The 20,413-nt window shown below is 35.1% G+C and overlaps 1 protein-coding gene across 2 annotated transcripts in view; it reads left to right on the forward strand.

The window, feature by feature from the left end:
• The window catches only part of LOC121870799 (tyrosine-protein phosphatase 10D-like), a 69,920-nt gene extending 50,807 nt beyond the window's left edge, over nucleotides 1-19,113 (forward strand). Inside the window, exons 12-30 of one of the 2 annotated variants that reach the window (XM_042372761.1) lie at nucleotides 117-222; nucleotides 478-641; nucleotides 1,586-1,716; nucleotides 2,162-2,321; nucleotides 2,624-2,796; nucleotides 3,157-3,357; nucleotides 3,535-3,738; nucleotides 4,240-4,356; nucleotides 4,592-4,751; nucleotides 6,362-6,579; nucleotides 6,844-7,039; nucleotides 8,766-8,946; nucleotides 9,275-9,527; nucleotides 9,765-9,893; nucleotides 10,258-10,386; nucleotides 10,874-11,022; nucleotides 11,762-11,997; nucleotides 12,398-12,475; nucleotides 14,874-19,113. In XM_042372761.1, the coding sequence (XP_042228695.1) occupies nucleotides 117-222; nucleotides 478-641; nucleotides 1,586-1,716; nucleotides 2,162-2,321; nucleotides 2,624-2,796; nucleotides 3,157-3,357; nucleotides 3,535-3,738; nucleotides 4,240-4,356; nucleotides 4,592-4,751; nucleotides 6,362-6,579; nucleotides 6,844-7,039; nucleotides 8,766-8,946; nucleotides 9,275-9,527; nucleotides 9,765-9,893; nucleotides 10,258-10,386; nucleotides 10,874-11,022; nucleotides 11,762-11,997; nucleotides 12,398-12,444 (2,954 nt within the window). In that variant the 3' untranslated portion in view covers nucleotides 12,445-12,475; nucleotides 14,874-19,113. The remainder of the gene's footprint in view (nucleotides 1-116; nucleotides 223-477; nucleotides 642-1,585; nucleotides 1,717-2,161; nucleotides 2,322-2,623; nucleotides 2,797-3,156; nucleotides 3,358-3,534; nucleotides 3,739-4,239; nucleotides 4,357-4,591; nucleotides 4,752-6,361; nucleotides 6,580-6,843; nucleotides 7,040-8,765; nucleotides 8,947-9,274; nucleotides 9,528-9,764; nucleotides 9,894-10,257; nucleotides 10,387-10,873; nucleotides 11,023-11,761; nucleotides 11,998-12,397; nucleotides 12,476-14,873) is intronic. The other variant, XM_042372762.1, reaches the window with a different exon arrangement.
• The last annotated feature ends 1,300 nt before the right edge of the window (nucleotides 19,114-20,413 follow it).

The raw sequence follows: 20,413 nt of genomic DNA on the forward strand, positions 1-20,413 counted from the left end.
TATTAGTGTACTGGTATGATTATTGGTTACCATCACCTATATAATTTTGAAGTGAGTCACGTAACATACCGTAACTAATGGAAGAAAATTAGTGTTTTTGCTTTGTTTTTTTTCAGACCCAAACTCTATACGGAACCTGACGATTATTGACACCACCAACACCTCTGTGAGCCTGGCGTGGCGAGTGCCCATTGAGTCCCTCTTCACTCATTATATTGTGAGGTGGGTGTTGTACCATTGAGTGTTATAACAGATTCTCTATTAACTTGACTACTGCAGAAATAGTCAGATATGTTAATTTTTCTTGAGATTTAAAGTCTACTAACATTTGTATGTTATGAATCTTGGTTGGGAAAATTTATGGTAATCATCAACCTACATGTTTACAAAGGAAATTCATGATTTTAAAAGTATTGTATTTTTAAATTATATTCATCAAGATAATTATTTATTTATTTATGGTCACTCGAACTTCAGGTATCGAACTGTTGAGACGTCTAATTGGTTAGAGTTACCAGCCATTAACACGACCTCAGCAGTGGTGGACAACTTACAGCCGGGAGAGAGGTACATAATCCAGGTTCGCTCCGTCTCTCACCGCGTGGAGAGTTTTACCCCGCAGGAAGTGGAACAAACTGTCCGTAAGTATCGAGTAGTTTACAAGACTCGTATCTGTACCGAGGATATTCCCAGGATAGGTATAACAGGGATGGGACGCATTATTATCTATTCTCCTATCCTTCCCACTACTATAACTGGACTCATTCATGTAAATAATTTTGTATATATTAGTTGTCATGTAAAATCTTGGTGAGCTCTCTCAAGACAGCTCCAAAATGTAGTCTTTGCATACTTATAAACTTTTTCCTGTGAGGGTGTTTAAACTACCAACTCCGGATCAGTTGACCCCTAAAATCCCACTTGGGTATGGGGTAAATACAGTAGTTTATTTGGGTGATAATCCCTATGTTACATGGGGTTGATGAAATGCAATTAGATGCAGCAAACCAAATACAGTCATCAGAGAAGCAGTGTATGGCAGCTTTGGTATTGTCAAGGGCAGTGTAAATCCCCTCGTCTGATTGTGTGTGTGTGTTTGTATTTTATGTTTACAGGGTATTTGTGTTTGTGTGTTTATTTATAAGAGAACTGCAATATATTATCAATATGACCGGGCAAGACATAACTTTTTAGGACTCAAAACCCAACATCCACACTGATCACTGGGCAGGTGTATAGAGCAATAGATGGGTGTGGCAGACTTAAACTTTTTTTCCTGAATAGATTATACATATCAGTAATTTATTTATGTCAGAGTTAGCCACGAAGCTATGTATAGATGCAATAATTTCCACAAACAATATAAATTTGGTTCCTTAATGATGATATTTCTACAGTCAACTTACCCTGGATAGGAACACTTGATAATATAATCACTCAGCATATCAATTATCTTTCATGTGCAGCATGAAATTATCTTTGGCATCTTTCAAGTAAGATAATCTGAGGATGGACATAAGTTTTTTTTTTTTTTAAGATGAGGTTTGATTCTTACAGAGATTATAGTTATTTCTTTCCTCTACAGCTCCTAACCCTGTGAGGGGGATTGAACATTATCTAGACTCCCAGAATATCACCTTTGAGTGGCCACGACCAGAGGGAAGGATTGATATGTACACTATTGTTTGGTGGAATGATCGCACACCAGATAGAAAGGTATGAACTGTTCTCATCACTCCTTCTGTCTCATAGCTTATGAGTGAATGTTGTACCCCTTCTTTCACAGTGTTGGGTTTTGTTACATTTCAGTTTATTACAGCACTTTGGACATTAGTGTCAATATTTTTCTAAAAATGAATATCTGATAACTAGACTTCCAGAACAAGACCATTCAGAGCACATTCTTTATATCTTCAGTGTGTCATACAATGTACAGTAGATGAAAGTGTGTGTTTTGGGAAGCAGAAGTCAGTCACCATTGAAATCATTTTTATTGTTCGTGCATTATACTAGATAGACTTGAGTCAGTAGTTGCCGTCAGACCTCGCAGTTAGGACTATCTTGCCCTGAATACAGTGTAGGCTTTCATATGGGTGTGTTACTGATAATACTCTAGTTAATACTCTAGTTTGATTACTGTATGTGAATTTTTTGCTCACAGAAATTAAAAGAAATACCTGGTAATCAAGCAACAGAAGGTATCAATCGTAAACTGACAGTTCTTATTGGAGAGCTGATGCCCGGAGAACTATACAACTTCCAGATTTACACCACAGCCCACGGGTTCAACAGTGAGAATGTGTCCATCTCCAGTAGGACAAGTAAGGGTGTTATATTTCAGCTCTATTTGATGTTCCTCTGTTTCAGCATTTTGTATATCTTATTACTGTCTCATGTTATGATAATTTGGAGGACCTGATTTCACTTAAAAAAATTCCAGCACATTACAGAAACAATGCAACATGATAGTATAGTTATAAGTCTTGTGATTACTTTAAAATATTAAGTTTCCCAAAGCATTTCGATTTGACGTTATAATTTGCCTGACCTGTTTTCACTTAAACAATGTGAAGTATACTTGTACAATAAACCAGCCACATTTTAATTTGGTTTTGATTTGCAGGACCTGTAATTACTTCGGATATGACGATTGTCAATCAGTTAGAAACGCCGTCCTTCACACTGCGCTACACACTAACTCCGGCAGATGTGGCGACCTTTGACACTTACAGGTTCATGTTGTCTGATCCAGCTATACCCGTAAAGGAGAAAGTGGCTACTGATGATGACAGGAAGGTAATAATATGTCAGCACTTATGTTAATGCTTTTGAATGCAAATATTGCTGAAAAAATTAGTTTCAATAATTTTGTTTGTTGTTGATGAATTGACTGTATTGTGTTGTGTTAGCTCAGAGAAATCTACTGAATTATACCTGAAAAGGGATGCATTTAGATGACTGAATGACCTGCCCTGTTGTGTAATTGGGCTTAGGATATTAGATATAGGATGAATCATGCATCCTTAGTTGATAATGCACACCTCAAAATGAATGAGAATAATTTTTTACATGTATGGGAGTCGTGTAATATCTGTTCTTTTAGCATATTGGTATCGTTTTGTTTTAACACCACTAAGAACAATTTCATGTTTTCAGATTGTTTTTAAAGACCTGGTGCCAGGCCGACTGTATAACATCACAGCCTGGACTGTGTCGGGAGGTGTGACAAGTCAGCCACTTGTACGCCAGGACCGCCTCTACCCGGAGCCGGTCTCAAACATCACAGCCACTTATATATCTGACACTGATATTACCCTCACCTGGACTAAGCCAAAGGGAGACTATAGTTCATTTGAGGTCAGTAATATATCTTAATTTCTTACATTCTTGTTTTTTAAGCTTCTGGTGAAGTGTGAATCATAAGAAACAAAATCAAGAAAAATCCAACAAAGAAAGATGCCTCACTGTTACTCCCACTTATTGCTGTACTTAATGGTGGAGATTCTCCTCATCAACTTATTGTTGCTTTTACAGGTACAGTACCTGATTGGAGATGAACTGATCACTAACCGCACCACCGACGACTCCATGACCTCCATCACCATCACGCGCCTTCGTCCCCATCGCAACTACACGTTTACCGTCCTCACACTTGCTGGCAGCCTGGACCGCATCATTGAGAGACGGTCCAAGCCGGTATCAGCCACATTCTCCACTAGAGAAAGCACACCTGGAAAGGCAAGAAAGACACTCTAGTACTGTGCTGCTCTGTTCACTTACTACCACCATATTTTGCCAACAACAAGATTTTTGTGTTTAAATTTGACTGTAATGTCACTTTACATTCTAATTACTTTTCACTTCATCACACCTCCACTGATAGTATTTACCTTATCCTTCAGCACACTTAAGACTTTATTCAAGAGTTATTATATTACTATAACTATAAAGATCATATTATTAACCTGTCAATAGTGTGAGAGACACAACAGAGAAAATCAAATAAATGGAAATTTTCTAGAATTTTGCAAATGATTCAATAAAATTTAAGAATATAATCAGTTTTTAAAAGAAAATATTTGTTTCTCATAGAAATGTACTGTAATCTGAATTCTGTATTGTAAACCAGCACTAAATGACATACTGGTATATGTTACAGTAATGAATAATATCAGTACTATCACAATAATATCCTTCATACTTTTAACTAACCTAACCTAACATGTTCTTTGTGTTTAGGTGGCCCAGTTTGCCGCAAAAGAAGTGAAGCCTAACAAGATTACCTTTAGGTGGTCATTACCTCCAGATGAACAAAATGGCATTCTCTTAGGTTTCAACATCAAATATGGAATAAAGGTATGACAATCATGACTTACTTTTTTTTTTGATACTTGGTAGAGTGTGAATGACATGTCGTACTTGATGTGAGAGCAAGTCAAAGTGTGTGTGACATCTGCAATCATGATAGAATATTTCTGATGAGAAAATACCTGGTTTACCTCACCTCGTCTAGAGTTTTATCAAGGTTAATTGTGTTCTCAGGTATGGCATTTCTTAATGCAGTACTAATTGCCTATTGTTTTCATTTCAGGGATCCCCAAAGACTAAAGATATTCACTTTGCTCCAGATGAACTTGAGGGAACTCTTACAGGACTTTCCCCTGGACAAACATATGCTTTTGAAATACAAGCAAGAACTAAAATTGGTTCAGGTCGTGTCAAGTACTTGGAGCAGGTGATGCCAATTTTGGGTAAGCAGCAGACAGCTTTCTTGATGTAATACCTTGAAATAAAAGTTCTGGTTCGCTGAGACGAGGAAGTCTCAGCAAATATATTTATACAGTGACCCCTCGTTTAACGAACGCCTCGGTTAACGAAATTTCGGTTAACTAACTGCCTTCCATAAGGATCTTCAATTCGGTTAACGAACAAAAATTCGGTTAACGAATTTCTTACGAACCGACCTCAACATGTTTTCGCTTGCACTGACCGGGCAACCAGCTTTAGTATCAGTCCGCCAATACATTAATCGGTTCTAGGGCTTAAATTCCTTACTATTTTAGTAAATATCAAGAAGTTTATACTATTCAATAATTTTAAAAGTTTAATATTAACTTTTTTAGTCATTTTAACAATTATTGAACATAATTGAAGGTAAAGAAACTAGTTTCTGGCGTGCCATCCAGCCTGTTAGTCTCTCTCTGTTTTCAGTGGAGGTAACATCTTGCTTGAGACTCTCTTCAACTAAACGCTTTTTTTCTGTGTTTTCAAGCAAATTATTGGTCATTTTGAAATATATGTTACATATGACAATATATAATGCAGTGCAGTGTTGATTTAAAGAAAATAATCTTGAAATACACCAAGAGAACTAAAATCTTATGGATGAAATGGTGCCATGGGGTGACTTCTCTTCCACCCCAATGCCTTTTCTTCTTCCTTCTCCTCCACCCCCATTCTAATTCCCATCATCATCATCATCCAGGAGCGTTCTACATACACACCTCAAAGTAAGTGAACTTTTCTACCATTTTTGTTGAATTTAGGAAATTTTCGGTGAGCTGGAACCAATTACCCAAAAACCCATTGAAACAATGGTTTCGGTTAACGAACGACCTTCTGGAATGGATTGAGTTCATTAACCGAGGGGTCACTGTACTACGTTTTTCTTTTTGATATGTTATTGAGTTTTAGGATTTAAAATTAACCCACATTAAACAATGACAGGCAGCTGTCTTGTGATAGTGCTTGTGAAGATTTTGCCCTTAGAAAGTCAAGGAGATACAGATTCTAAGCTTATCAGGTTATTTATGGTTTGACAAACATTGATGTTTTTTGTTAATTTTTCTAATCAAGTTTCCAGTTGGCTTCAACAATTATCCTCTATTTCTCCTTACTATCTTATTCATCATTTTATCAAACTACAGTGTCTATATTTAAACTTGTTGATTTAATTTTCTGCATCACCTTTTATTTTATCCGCTTTAATATTGTTTTACAGTTATACTGTACAGTATTATATAATTTTAAATATTTGTAATCCTTTAAACATTAAAAGAGAAACACTAACACTGATTTACCTTCCTCTTATATATGTGCAGTATGTTTTTGCATATATAAAGACAAAAGCTAAGGTGCTCCAGTGTTTCCCTTTTCCTGTGTGGTTTATATATATATATATATATATATATATATATATATATATATATATATATATATATATATATATATATATATATATATATATATATATATATATATATATATATATATATATATATATATTGTACTCAGGGCCGGCTCTAGTCTAGCTTCAGAAGCTAGGGCCGGCCCTGAGTACAATATTTTCTCCATTCTTCAGCCCCACCAGAACCCAGCCATCAAGTTTTCCCCACCGAGGTTTCTCGCACGTCTTCCACCATTCGTATCCGATATCGTAAAAATTACTTTTCCAATGAAAATGGACCAGTTATTGGATATACCATTATTGTAGCTGAGGATGACTCAAAGATTTCTAGAGGGATAGAGATGCCAGCTTGGCAAGATGTACAGAACTATAAAATTTGGCCGCCTTATCAGGTCAGTTAGTTCATATTGTGTTGTACTGTATATGTTGTTGATTATATATTGACTTGAGGGTTTTACTGTGTCTTTCTGTACTCTATGACTAGATAGATGGTTTGGAAATTATCAGTGGAAGAAAATTAATCTCTTTACAGTTTGACTTGGTTTTATTTATACTGGTAATGATGGCCGAAGGTATAATGCTTTGGAAATTAGTTTTTTCTGTTAGTGCCTTTTAAACTACATGATCTATAATAGATAATGAAATTTTACTTATAGGTATCTCAACCATACTACCCCTTCAACATCACATCTGTTGAAGATTTTGATATTGGCACTGAAAAGGATTGCACGAAACGTACTGACTTCTGTAATGGGGAACTCAAACCAGGAACCACGTATAAAGTCAAGATTCGTGCTTATACATCCAGGGACAAGTTTGCTGATACTTACTTCAGCCATCCCATAACTACTGGTAAGCCATTATTAATTACTTAGCTCTGAGTGTGTCTTAGGGTTTAATTATCTGTGTGTGTGGCATAGAAAATTAATGATTCTTTGAATGTTTTACCTTATGGTTTTACTGAGGAGTCACTGCTCTAGTGGGTGAATGGAAGGAAACTGCAGGTGTTAGTGAATGTGTTTGGAAATGTGTGCTTGGAAAAAGTTGATAAGTTGGTAGAAAATAAAAATAATTAAGGGAGAAGGTAAGACCAAGGCTATACAGTACAGTGGTCCCTCGGTTAACGAACACAATTCGTTCCAGAAGGTTGTTCGTTAACCGAAAATTTTGTTAACCGAAACCATTGTTTCAATGGGATTTTGGGTATTTAGTTCCAGCTCACTGATAATTACCAACAAAGTAAAAAAAAAAAGCATTAAAGTACACTTACTTTGAGGTGTGTATGTAGAAGGCTCCTGGTTGATGATGATGATGGGAATTAGAAGTGGGGGTGGAGGAGAAGAGAAGGAAGTGGGGGTGGAAGAGAAATCACCCCATGCTTGATGCCATCATTTCACCCATAAAATTTTAAGTTCACTAGGTGTAATTCAAGATTATTTTCTTTAAATCAACACTACACTATATATTGTCAATATGTTAAATAAATTTCAGATTGACCAATAATTGTACTGTAAAAACGTAAAAATACTCTGTGTTCAAGAGACCCACAAGCAAGATGTTTCCTCCTCTGAACAGAGATACAAACTGAGGCCTTGGTGGGTGAGTGAAGTGGCTGATGGGTGCACCAAAAACTAGTTCCCTGTACTGCAATTATGTTAAATAAGTGTTAATATGACTAAAAATTTTAATATAAAACTTGGAAAATTATTGAATAGTACAACCTTCTTGATATTTACTCCAATTTTAATGAATGTAAGCCCTAGAACCGATTTCTGTATTGGCAGACTAATCTTCCAGCTGGTGAGCAAGCCAAAGCATGTCAAAACATTTTCGTAAAAATTTCGTTAACCGAAATGAAGATTCTTATGGAAGGTAATTCGTAAACCGAAATTTCGTTAACCGAGGCGTTCGTTAACCGAGGCGTTCGTTAACCGAGGGACCACTGTACAAGGATTAGGTAAAGAATGTACCACAGGGAGGAGGAAAGACACTCTTGAACCAGCATTGTGTGTGATTTGTGGGTCAAGTAGGTTCTGGGGATGGGTAATTCAGGCTTGTGATGTGTGGGCTTGATGTGGAAGAGGAGGACCATATAATACATCTTGTAAAGTAGCAAGAATAAAAGATTGACAATGAAAGAAGGGAAAATATATAAACATGTATTTTCTCTCGTTTCCAACCAGCCTGCATTATGCGGGGAAAGGCTTATAAATGTCAAAAAAAGATAACCTGTCATATCTGCCTTAAACACAATACTTTATGTAAGTCACACATTTTTCGTCTCTGTACATTTACCATTACTGCATTTGTGTGTATGTTGATAATAGTCTTTCATTCATAAAATGTCTTACTAATTTTATATTTTTTTTTTTTTACTGTTTTTAGTAACAAAATTTCATAACATTTATCAAGAATCTTTTGGAAATTTTGTCATGGAAAGAAAATGCCAGACAACTATGGTTTAGGACACAGCCATTTGCTTTGGTTGCAGAATTTGAAAACGACTTGAGAAAGCCGTTGTTATTTGAGGAAACTTAATGTGTTTACTGTCTAGAGCAAAACATTACCTCTCTTGCAGAAACTGTCAGGTCCAATGTGGTGTTGGCGGTGGCTGTCCCTGTGCTTGTCATTGTGCTGGTGGTGGTGGTGGTGATGATCATGAGGCATCGCAGAGTGTGTCTCTTCCCCAAGAAGGCAATGGACACAAGTAGAAAAGATGGTGACTTGCACTCCCTTCCTGAATCTCTCATTGAAACAAGGTAAGAGCTGTACAGTGTTTAATGATGTGTACACTAGAGGAGGAGGTTACTCGTAATATATGGCTTCCCTGACCCCCCCCTCCCCTCTCCATCACAGTCTCCCAAAAATTATTAACTTCTGTAAAACTTAACCCCTTGTGTACGGGTGTATCTTTGTGCGGGATAAAATCGTCTATCATTACTGGGAAAATGGGAAGAAAAATGTACCCATAATATGTATAATTTAACTCACCTTTAATGTGCTGTCAAGGCCACCTACCCATTTTAATAACACTTTATTAAAACTGACTTCCACTGATGTAAACTAATGGTGATTTTATTCTTTCAGTCGACCAGTCAAACTGAAGGACTTTGCAGCACATTATAGGTTTATGGCTGCTGACTCAGAATATCACTTTTCTGAAGAGTATGAAGCACTCAAGCATGTTGGGCACGACCTCCAGCGGAATGCTGCTGATGTACCTGTCAACCGACCTAAAAATCGATTTACTAATATTCTTCCATATGACCATTCTCGCTTCAAGCTGCAGCCCACTGATGATGAAGAAGGCACTGATTATATCAATGCAAATTATGTACCAGTAAGTTTCTGTACATATTTGTATGTACAATACAGTATGTATATTTTGTCTGATGAACTGTATTTCTGGTATTCATTTTCTTTTTCATATTCCATCCCAATAAATGTCATGGTTTATTTAACTTACATACACTTTGTTTATATTTACACAGTGTCTTCATGTCTCCATAAGCTTTTGAGGTGTTTGATAAACATATCCCAATTTTATTTGTCATAACGTGTGTGTGTGTCTTTTCAGGGATATAATTCACCAAGAGAATTCATAGTGACACAGGGACCTTTACCATCAACGCGAGATGACTTCTGGAGAATGTGCTGGGAGAGCAACTCACGAGCTATAGTCATGCTTACACGATGCATTGAAAAGGTAGATATACAAGCATTGCAGACTTATTCATCAGAATCAATCAGGTGTAGATAAACTGGTGGAAAATGACCTTACATCAACTGAAGATGCTGACCTCAGGAGTGTCTTCTTTATATCTTGGATGGTGTATTCATCAGCTCCAGAATTTTCATTGTCATGTTCGTCCTGAATACTATTAGAGATGTGATCATAGACACTCATACTCACCAAAAGTGCTCTCAATCATCAACTGGTATTTTAGTTTAAGAGGACTTTTAATTTGTACATGTATTGTGATAGATGTTGGACTGTGTTTGTGGAATTGGGTCTTAATGTACAGCTATAATGGATGTATTCGCTCACTGTGGACTTTGTTATCTTTCAGGGTCGTGAAAAGTGTGACCACTATTGGCCCTATGATACTCAGCCCGTGTATTATGGAGACATTCAGGTGACCATCCTCAATGAGAGTCAGTTTCCGGACTGGAATATATCAGAGCTTAGAGTGTGCAAGGTAAGGGTTAAGTGGTATTAGGAAACCCAAGTAACATTCTCCTCCTTGTACTGAACCTAACACAACTCTTTTTTTTTCAGCCAATATTGTAGAATGTTGTTCATTTTTCTCTTTGGAAAAATATCTGATACTGTACTGTATAAGGTTTTATCTATTTTTAATATCTGAATTTCTCACTTACATAGAATCATAATTAAACACTTCCCATTATATATCTCTTCCATTGGTATGTGCCTTACCCTTGGTTGTCTTCTGATCCCATAAACAGCCTAAATTTAGTCAGTGAACAGACTGATAAGTGCCTTGAGCCATAACCCACCATGTTAATTTTTTATTTATAATACTGTATTAAGTCAAAAAGTTTTTATTATAAATTTTATCACTTTATTTGAATTAAATGTTGAAGGCATTTTACAAGCTCTTACTGTTATTGCTGTTGTCATGTACTTCATAATTAAGAAATGCTAATACAGTTTTTCTCCTGTAGGGAGACATATGTCGAGTTGTCCGACACTTCCACTTCACTACCTGGCCAGATTTTGGTGTTCCTGAGCCGCCTCAAACACTTGTTAGATTTGTACGATCATTTAGGGAGCGAGTCGGCCCTGACCAGAAGCCCATTGTTGTTCACTGCAGGTGAGTCATTGTGCTGTACTTGTAAGTAGAGTAGAGTAGTGTTGAGTAGAGTGGAGTAGAGTAAAGTAGAGTAGAGTAGAGTAGAGTAGAGTAGAGTAGAGTAGAGTGGAGCAGAGTAAGCACCTCACAGTACAGTATACTGTATATTTTAATGGTACCTGTAGGAACATTTACAAAAATCCTTCAGACTAATATTTTCTGTGTTGAGAATTAATGAACTGATATTAATATGAATCAACATTTATAAATATATTTTAGATCAGAAACAGAAATGGTCTTCGAATTAGATATTAATATGTTTAACTCCATCCAATGAAAAGAAGACACATCTCAAACTTACAGGAAACAAAGAAAGTTAGTGGTCCAACTCGTGTGACTTTATTTCAAGGTTCATTAACACAAATAATAACCTAAATGGTATCTTTTTCTCCAGTAGGTTGAGTAGTACAGTACCTATCCTCCTGTAGTTAAACATAATTCTAATTTTACAGGCCCAAAGTTTCTCTTACCATACAGTGTGTTATAGTATGGCATTGTTCACCTTCCTCTCCATTAAATATTTTTTTGCCTTTATTTCTTTTATTTCTTTATTATTTATTTAGTTTTTAATTTATTTTATTTATTTAATGGTAGTTTTTTAATTTATGTTATTTATTTATTTAGTTTTAAGTACATGTTTCATGGTAGTATTTGCCTGAATTTACAAGCCGTGTAACCTTCATGTGTATCATCATTTCAGTGCTGGTGTTGGCCGGTCGGGGACTTTCATTGCCTTGGACCGCATTCTGTTCAGCCTCCGCACCTGTGACTACGTGGATATATTTGGTATTGTGTATGAAATGCGTCGTGAGCGAGTATGGATGGTACAAACAGAGCAGCAGTATATATGTATACATCAGTGTCTTCTGGCTGTGTTGGAGGGAAGAGAAAATGAACATTCTGTGACTGAAATCCACGACAACCAAGGATTTGACGGTGAGTTCTGAAGAAGGTGTTGTACAGTGACTTTATCTTTCATTTCTTGGGTATAATCTCATACATAAAGATTTTATATAATTTCTGAATATTATTTTGATGTTTTTTTTTTTTTCATTCAAACAAATATACTATTACTGAGTATTTGAACATCTTTACAAAATGTGAAGAAATCAGTACAGTATTAAAGTTTTTGTAGAAAATAAGAACCTTTGCTTCACAGGTGCAGTAGTTATGTCTTTGTAGCTGAATATTAAGGAAATAGCATTGAATTATTTAAATATAAATATTCTGAAACTTGTTTCATTGGTAGTTACAACAAAAATTAGCATAACTTGTATTCTTGGGAGATTTTTAGACCACTTTCTTACCCGCTAATTTGCCCTCTGTACGGACGTAGGGGTGAATAGAATGGTGATGTCTGGAGTTGCCTCAAAGAAAAGATGATATTCTTTCCTTCTGCTGCTGCCATACCTGGGTATTTGGCATGTTTTGTGGCGTGTACCCTTGACTAGCAAATTGTCAGTGGCGCTAGATAGTTAACAATTATGTCTCGTTGTTCCCTTGATAAACATACTGTGTAATTCATAATAGATAGCTCAGTGTTATATCAGTTGCAGCTAGTCGCTGACGAGCACACGGTAGATGATTAGCGTTTACATCAAGCATCATTGTTCCCTCGCTTTTTAAACTGTATCATTGGCTGTGGTCCATTAATAGTTATGTCAAACTTATTGTTGTTATGACTAGCACATTGTGGCAGTGGATAGTTGACCCTTAAAAGGCAGCTATCATCAGTGGACGTTTGCTGTAGGTACGGTGGTCATCATCAGTAGATGGTTCATGTTCCTTCCATTCCATTTTTGTGCAGATGAGGTGGAGTAGGGAATCCTGAGCTGTCATTTAAGGGTTAATATTTTTTCCATCATTCTTGTAGTAAGAGAGCAATGTGGACGGTTGTGATGATGCTTGAAATATAAGACTGTTATGCTGACTTACACAGATGTGCTGCCGATGTTCACCTGATAATCTGTAGTGTTAACATGTACGTGTTCACTGTTGATAGAGCATAGTACACTATTAATAAACCATTAATTTATAGTTCCATAACATAACTTTACAGTGTGCTCCTAAATAAACTAAATGGATAAAAGAACTCACTTACCACAGCTGAAGTATTGTAAACACTTTATGTGAAGGCTTACAGATGTGACAGTAGTTGGTTGGAAATTGCATGTCCACACAGCATGAACTGTATCATATTTATTTTAGTAAGTACCCTGTATTTAAGAAATTGTAGGTAACTCAGTCAAAGTTTTTAATTGGTTTGTTTTGGGTTAACTCTGTATAGCTTGAGGTGTACTGTATCGGTTCATTCAGTAACATTATTTTTCAATCTGTGTTGGATACTTTTTAAGTGTTAAATTGTGTTTTGTTTATAATACAGTAATTGATGACATCCTGTTTAAACTGCAGAGGCAAAGTCCTCAATCACTCTTGATAGAGGTGGGAAGGTCTGACAGACACTTACCAGTAGTTTTTTGCTCACGGATAATTACTATATCATACAAAAATGCAGTGGCATAGGGAATTACATGAAATAGTCACCAGCATTAAGTAGTTCTCAACTTACATGGAATGATATCATACCTGTTAAAGTTATGGGATCATCATCAGTGTTTTATGGCCATTCTCCATGCTTGTGAGGGTTATCTGTGATTACTTGATTATTAAATGTTCAGGCTACAACCTTTGTGCCCTGTACTTACTGCAAACATGATTATTATTTGTGCCTTCAGCTGTTTTGTTCAATAACTAAAGAAATTAAGTTGTGAAACTCCTGCTTTCCTTTGAGATTTCTGTACTTTTTGACCGACTCCTTACAAAGTGGCAGAGACATAGTGTTAATAGGTAAATAGATTAGATTATAAAAAGAATGGCTTTGTATCAGTGATTTATGTGCAGTGTGTCTTACCAAGCATGGAATTTTTTTTTTTTAGTTTACACGTTAGAAAGACCTGTATGACAGACCAGTTAAAGATTTTTCCTTCATTCTAAATTTTTATTTTGATCTTGTATAAAAATAACACTTTGATGTTGTGAGAACTACTTGTAATGATTTGCATACTGAGTTAAAACTTCTTTTAGCATGAACAGTTAATGGTTGATCTCATTCTCAGTATTGTGTATGACACCTGACCTGTATTCTCTTGATACATAATTTATTACTCTTTCATCAGTAGATACACTATAATTTTTGGTGGAGTTTGAGTACAGTATACAGTACACTTGTTGTAAGCTGCAATACAGTGTTTTGATCTTCAATCACAAAGGGCCTTAATGGAAATAAGCTTCTGATGGTTTTGTTAGCTATCCTTGGTGAAATTGCCTTACTGTTTACCATTGTTTTTATACCCACACATTCCTTCATGGTCTCTGTACATATGGAATGTTCCTCGCCTTTCAGGCAACTCGGTACATGTGGCAACATTACAGTGATAGTCAAGGATCCCCAACTGTTCACGGTCATATTAATTGTCTCTTGTCTTTATAAACACTTCATAACAGTATATTTACCTATGTGACAATAACTTCACATTTAATTTTAATTTAAATTTATATATCTGTGTTATATGTTGTTGGACTCTGTTGTACCCGCCATCCCCTAGTTGGGGTACCTTGACTCTGCAGCCTTACCACATGTACTGAGTCACCTGTGAGGCAAGGAACATGTGAACAACTGTACATTGTATACCCACATTGTCTATATATATCTAAAGCAATTGTAAACCAGTAAGAAGATTTTACTGAATATGTATTATCAATCTTTCTTATTGTCATGCATGATATTATGATTCCTTTTTTATCCTCTACAGATGATGAGGGAATAGCAGAGTCGGGCATGTGACAGGAGGCCTATGGGCTGCAACCATTACCAACCTATGTAAATTTAGATTTAAAATGACTACCACAGTCTAGTTGCTAAGTAGCTCCTATGGAAAGTGATGTTTAAACTAACTTATGAACTCCCAATTAGAACCTGTAGAAATTGACACCTGGCATCCTGGGTTACGTGCCCTAGAGAGTAGTAGGATCTGGTAATACTTAACAATGATGGTTGTGTGTTAGTGATTAATCTAGTGCGAAAATATATGGAAAGAGAAATTTACAAATGTAAATACTCAACTTTACCAGTAGATTTGACAACCTGTACTGTATAGTACTATAGACAGATACATGCAGTGTTAATATTTAATCTCTACTGGTGCATGAAGGAAATTTTACCAGAGATATAATTTCTAGGAAATAACTCTACCTCTTTAAACATTGAAATATTATAGTGATGACTGATGCCACAGTTGTTGAGCACTTGTGGTGAGACGGGTGCATCACTGTATGGGTACAGTACTTACGTGAGGTGGTCACTTCAGCATCACCTGTGCAGTAAAGTTGCATCTGATGCTAAAAGACAATATATGATAAAATTACTGACTTGGTAATCATGGAAATAACATGTACCTCGTGCCATTTTGTCTCAGAGTTTGTCCGAGTGTTTATATGACAACTCACAAAGACTTAAAAGGAGAAACGTGAATCCGTCCTTATGTATTTGTAGTAATATTTTATTTTGTATTTTTTCCCTTCATATTATAGTTATTTTTTATATATACTTATATAATTTTGTCTATTTTGTATTTTATCTAGCTTATGGTGTTCTACATAGGTTGTTATAGAGACACATTTAATCTAAAATATACTGACGTGTGTTACAAGAGATTGTTGATAATTCTCTTGTATTTTTAGCTGCTGTCTCTTGCAGGTCTACCTGGGGTATATTATTCCAAGAAGCCATAAGTTGATGAGTAAATTATGGGTCACTGTTATGTGATTAAATTAAGAAGTACTGTACCTACAAGTACTGTACACTTCCAAGCATCTAAGAAATAAGTTGATCAAAGGACTGCCATCATCCCTTTATTTCTTTTTACACATGTTCTGTTTTCTTACACTCAACAGTTGATGACTCATCCACTTAAATAATAACTAAATCAACATGGTAAATCATTTAACTATTGTTGTGATCAATTCTTCCAGCTTCATTAATACATGTTGAGTCTTTGTACATGTTGTCTCAGACCTTTCCTGAAACCTTCTACACTTGTCCTGGATAATTCTCTTTAGTTATTTTCCCCTTTTCTTAGATGTTTTTGTATCCCTTGATTTATCTTCATACAGAGGAAGATGTCTGAAGATAATGGATGAAATAGAATAATCAAAGATGTGAAATAAACAAATATTTATTTTGGCTTGGTGCTCAAAATTCTGGGAATGATGACAACTACCGATAATATCTGTTTTATGATTCTTTAAATTTCATTCAGTAGTGATTGAATATCTTCGCTGAAATGCAATTAAACAATTTAGTAAATGTCATGACAACATATTTTGAGTGACATAATTTATACAGTGTGTCTCCATACCGTAAGTTGGCAGCCCATGTAATCATACCCATAATTGTATGTATTTTTAACTGGTGAAAATTTTAATGATAATCTCATGTGTTGGTGTAAGTCCTGGCTGGTGGCACAACTGCACGTGAGATGTTGATTTTTTTTGTGTGTATGGGGGGTGGGGAGGGGGTAATTTCATATATCAGTATCTAGTCCTTATGAGAAATGGTAAATGAATGGGACCATGGTTGAACGACCCTCTTTAGTTGTGCTGTACTCTTGCCAACAAAGGTCCTATCGTCCTATCACCTCACTTGCCTCTTCTTGAACCTAGAGTTTCAGAGACCTCACAGGTTTCTGAATCTCTAGGTTCATGAAGAGGCAGGTGAGGCAACATTACTCTTGTGGGTGAGTGTACATTATTTATAGAAGTATACGTACTTATTTTGTACATGAGTTTAATACAATGGGTTGACTATTGTATTTATAACTGGAACTGTAATTATTATTATTATTATTATTTTAGAATTGACTACACAGTATGTATGTATGTACTTTATAAGGCCCTTGAGTGAGGACAATGGAATCTGATAGAATCACTCATTAAACCACAATTTCACTTGAGATCAAAGGTTCCCAGTATAGTGGAGAGTTACTGGCCACAGCAACACAAACTGCATGCAAGGCGAAATAGGCAGAGGATGATGCCAACCTAGAAAAGCTGTCATTTTATTTTCTCTAGAACAGAAGGTTGAACTAATCAACCATTTAAATTTTCATGACAGAGCAGAGTAAATATCACTGCTGAGGCTTGTAGAGGGATGTGTAGTGTTTCTGGGTGTTGTACAAGTGTAGGATAATAATTTATGACCTTTAAAATCCCTTATTTCTTTATAAGAAAAATTTATTTTTGGGAATATACAAGAATGTCTTTGGAGCACACACACACACACACACACACACACACCTGTTTAAGAAGTTAACTTTGCCTAAGAATAATTTAGCAGAGAACATGAGCCTGCAGCACTTAATTGTGTTCTCTCTCAGGGGCCTACTGTATACAGTATTCACTTGAATTCAGAGGACACATGATTCATATAATATGAGGCATCCAGTGTAGCACGGACTAACTTGTCACCCCTTCGAAAATCTCTTTTCTATCTTGCTAAAATTTCCCAGGCTTTATCTTTTGATCAGACCATTGAAATATAAGGTAGTGTGTTCCACGTAATGTGGTTAGAAAAGTGCCAGTCTGTAGTGAAGTTGTAAAACTTTAGGTCGTTTACTCAAAATTATGTTTTCGTTAGTTTGTCTGTGATGCACTAGATGCCTTATATGCAGGTAATTTCTAGGGAACATGAAAAGATCTGAGTACTTTCATGATTTTTCACATCTTTGGGGAGTACAGTACAGTCATGTGCTCCCTAAAGATGTGAATAATCATGAGAACAATTGGATATTTTTGTTTATGGTTCCTAGTGGTTACCAGCCTTGAACATGTACTGTATATACTATATGGTACAGTATACTGTCGTCAAAATACCATCTATGTATCTAAGACTGATCAATGTCTGGATTGTTGACTGTTGTTGTAGGAGGCAATAGTTCTCAAGATTTTACTTTTGAATATTCTCATCTTTTAATGTAAAATGTCATATAAAATTCGTAGCATATATTATGCTTTAAACTGTGTAACATTTTTCATACTAAGTGTCAGATTACAATGTATAGAACTGATTATCTTTGCTTTTTTCTCTGATTTTGCAAATGCTTTCCTACCTTGCACCAATGTTAATTTTTGTATAGTTATAAACATCTGTCTGTGGACATGTAATAAAAGTAACAAAATTAAAGTTTAGAATCCTTGTAAATTTATTTAATAATGCAATTAACAGGTTTGCATCAGCTTACCTCATAAGTTCGCTCAATGGAAAAAGGTTAAACCTAAGTTTTATATTTTTCATATAATCTTAAAGTGAAGTGTTCTGTGTTGCTAAAATGTGTGTTGTATATATAGTTGTATTTTTATACACAATATTAATGTAAATATTTTTGTGTACAGTAAATTGTCTGGATGAAAGATGAGACATTTATATTGACTATGAATGACTTCCTGAACCTCACTGATATAAAGTTGTATTTCTTGACAATTCATTAAAATCAGATGAAATTTAAAAAACTTTGAAAAGAATCTGCTTCATTGAATGATGCTGATGATTGACTTAAAATAAACATAATGGTTTATTTTACATAAGAAGAGCTAATACTACTGTATTTGATAAAATTACTAGTACAGTATTTCAGTAAACTGTAGATGCTGATGCAGTACAGTATATAGGAAAAAAATATAATTTCTGATCCTTGACAGGGAAATCTTGCTGCCTCTGTCTCACATTGTGTATTGTTTTTAACTAGTTTAACTTATTTTTCATTCTGATTACTGAAAGTTATGTTTACAAGAAATTAAATGAATTTGGGTGTTTTTATGGTATATTTTATATATGACTCATTGTATAATAGTATATACTGTACTGTATTATCGACTTCACAAAGCCTGTCCATTATCTCTTTGTTTAACTCTGGGTAACCTAAAGTTGAACATATACTCACATGTATATAAGATCATATTTATAGATCTTGTTAACAATGAAAATGTTACTGAGAATATTTGTTTCTTTGAAATATCCCAAGTGTTTAAGTTGTTAACTCTTCATCATTTTAATGTGAGATTCTCTACAATATGAACCATGGAATGTAGAAAAAATTGCACCAGAAAAAAAGCCGGAAAAATTTTAGAACGTTTGTTACTGAGATTTACTTAGTTATATAAATGTCATAACATAAAACATTTATTACCTCTAACTAAAACATTCTACCGTATGTAGTGAAAACTCGTACATAAATGAATTACAAAATCAAAAATGTCACATTCCATATTATTGTTTAAGATTTCCAACAAATGTTATAGCCAGTGCCTTGCAAAAACTCTTGGACTGACTTGCGGTCCTGGCAGAGGGTCTTCAGCCTTGTCTGGAGGTTCTTGTAAACAAGTTTTTGGCACTTCCTGGGTGGCTCAGGTCAGCTTGGGTTCATTGGATGGAATACCAAATAGTTGGGTGGCTGTGCCCAACCAACCTTGTAGTAGAAGAAGTAAAGAAAGCTTTGAAAGGAATGAGTGTTAGTTACAAGACTAGCGAGGTCTTCACATGTCTACTGTTCATCTTGTTAAACTTATTGTGAATAATTACAACAGGATAGTTATACTGTATAATGTAGATATGTTTGGCATCTTTAAATCCACTGACAAATCCTAAAGTAAAAAATGAACATGATGTATTTTTGGTGTAATTAATAGATAACATGTATGTGTAATAAGACCCATAGTGCATTACGGTATTGAACATACGTATGGTACAAATATTAAAATGGCAATGTATGAAAACAAGAAGTTCGGAGGTGATGAAAGGAGATAAAATAGAACAAGATAAAGAAGAATAAGGAAGAGGATAAGTGAAAGAAACAAGTAGATAGATACAATAAGAATTAGAAGGTTAAAGAAGAAAGCAGAAGAGTAGAACTAAGAAGAAAATGTAGTTTCGAAATGGAACGAAAAGTGAAAAATATACAGTGTTAAAATAAGAAGCGAATAGAAGATATATAAAGATAAAAAGCAAACAAACAATTGATAAAAAGAAACAAAAACTAACTGAGAAAAAAATTAAACGAGAAGGAAAAATCAAGTAAAACAAATTAACCAGGAAAATTGTCTTGAAAACATTTTTTACAACTGTACAATAAATTAATATTCTCCACTATTTTCTTACTCTTTGGGATTCTTGTGTTGGTATTTTATGTTGTTTAAAAAAATTTCGCATTTATTAGCCAAGTGACATTATAAAACAGCATAAGAAAAAATTTACAGTATATATATTAACTCGTCAGAAATATATTGTAGAGAATATAAT

The sequence above is a fragment of the Homarus americanus genome, unplaced genomic scaffold (assembly GCF_018991925.1).
Source record: "Homarus americanus isolate GMGI-L3 unplaced genomic scaffold, GMGI_Hamer_2.0 scaffold16119, whole genome shotgun sequence".
Classification (NCBI taxonomy): domain Eukaryota; kingdom Metazoa; phylum Arthropoda; class Malacostraca; order Decapoda; family Nephropidae; genus Homarus; species Homarus americanus.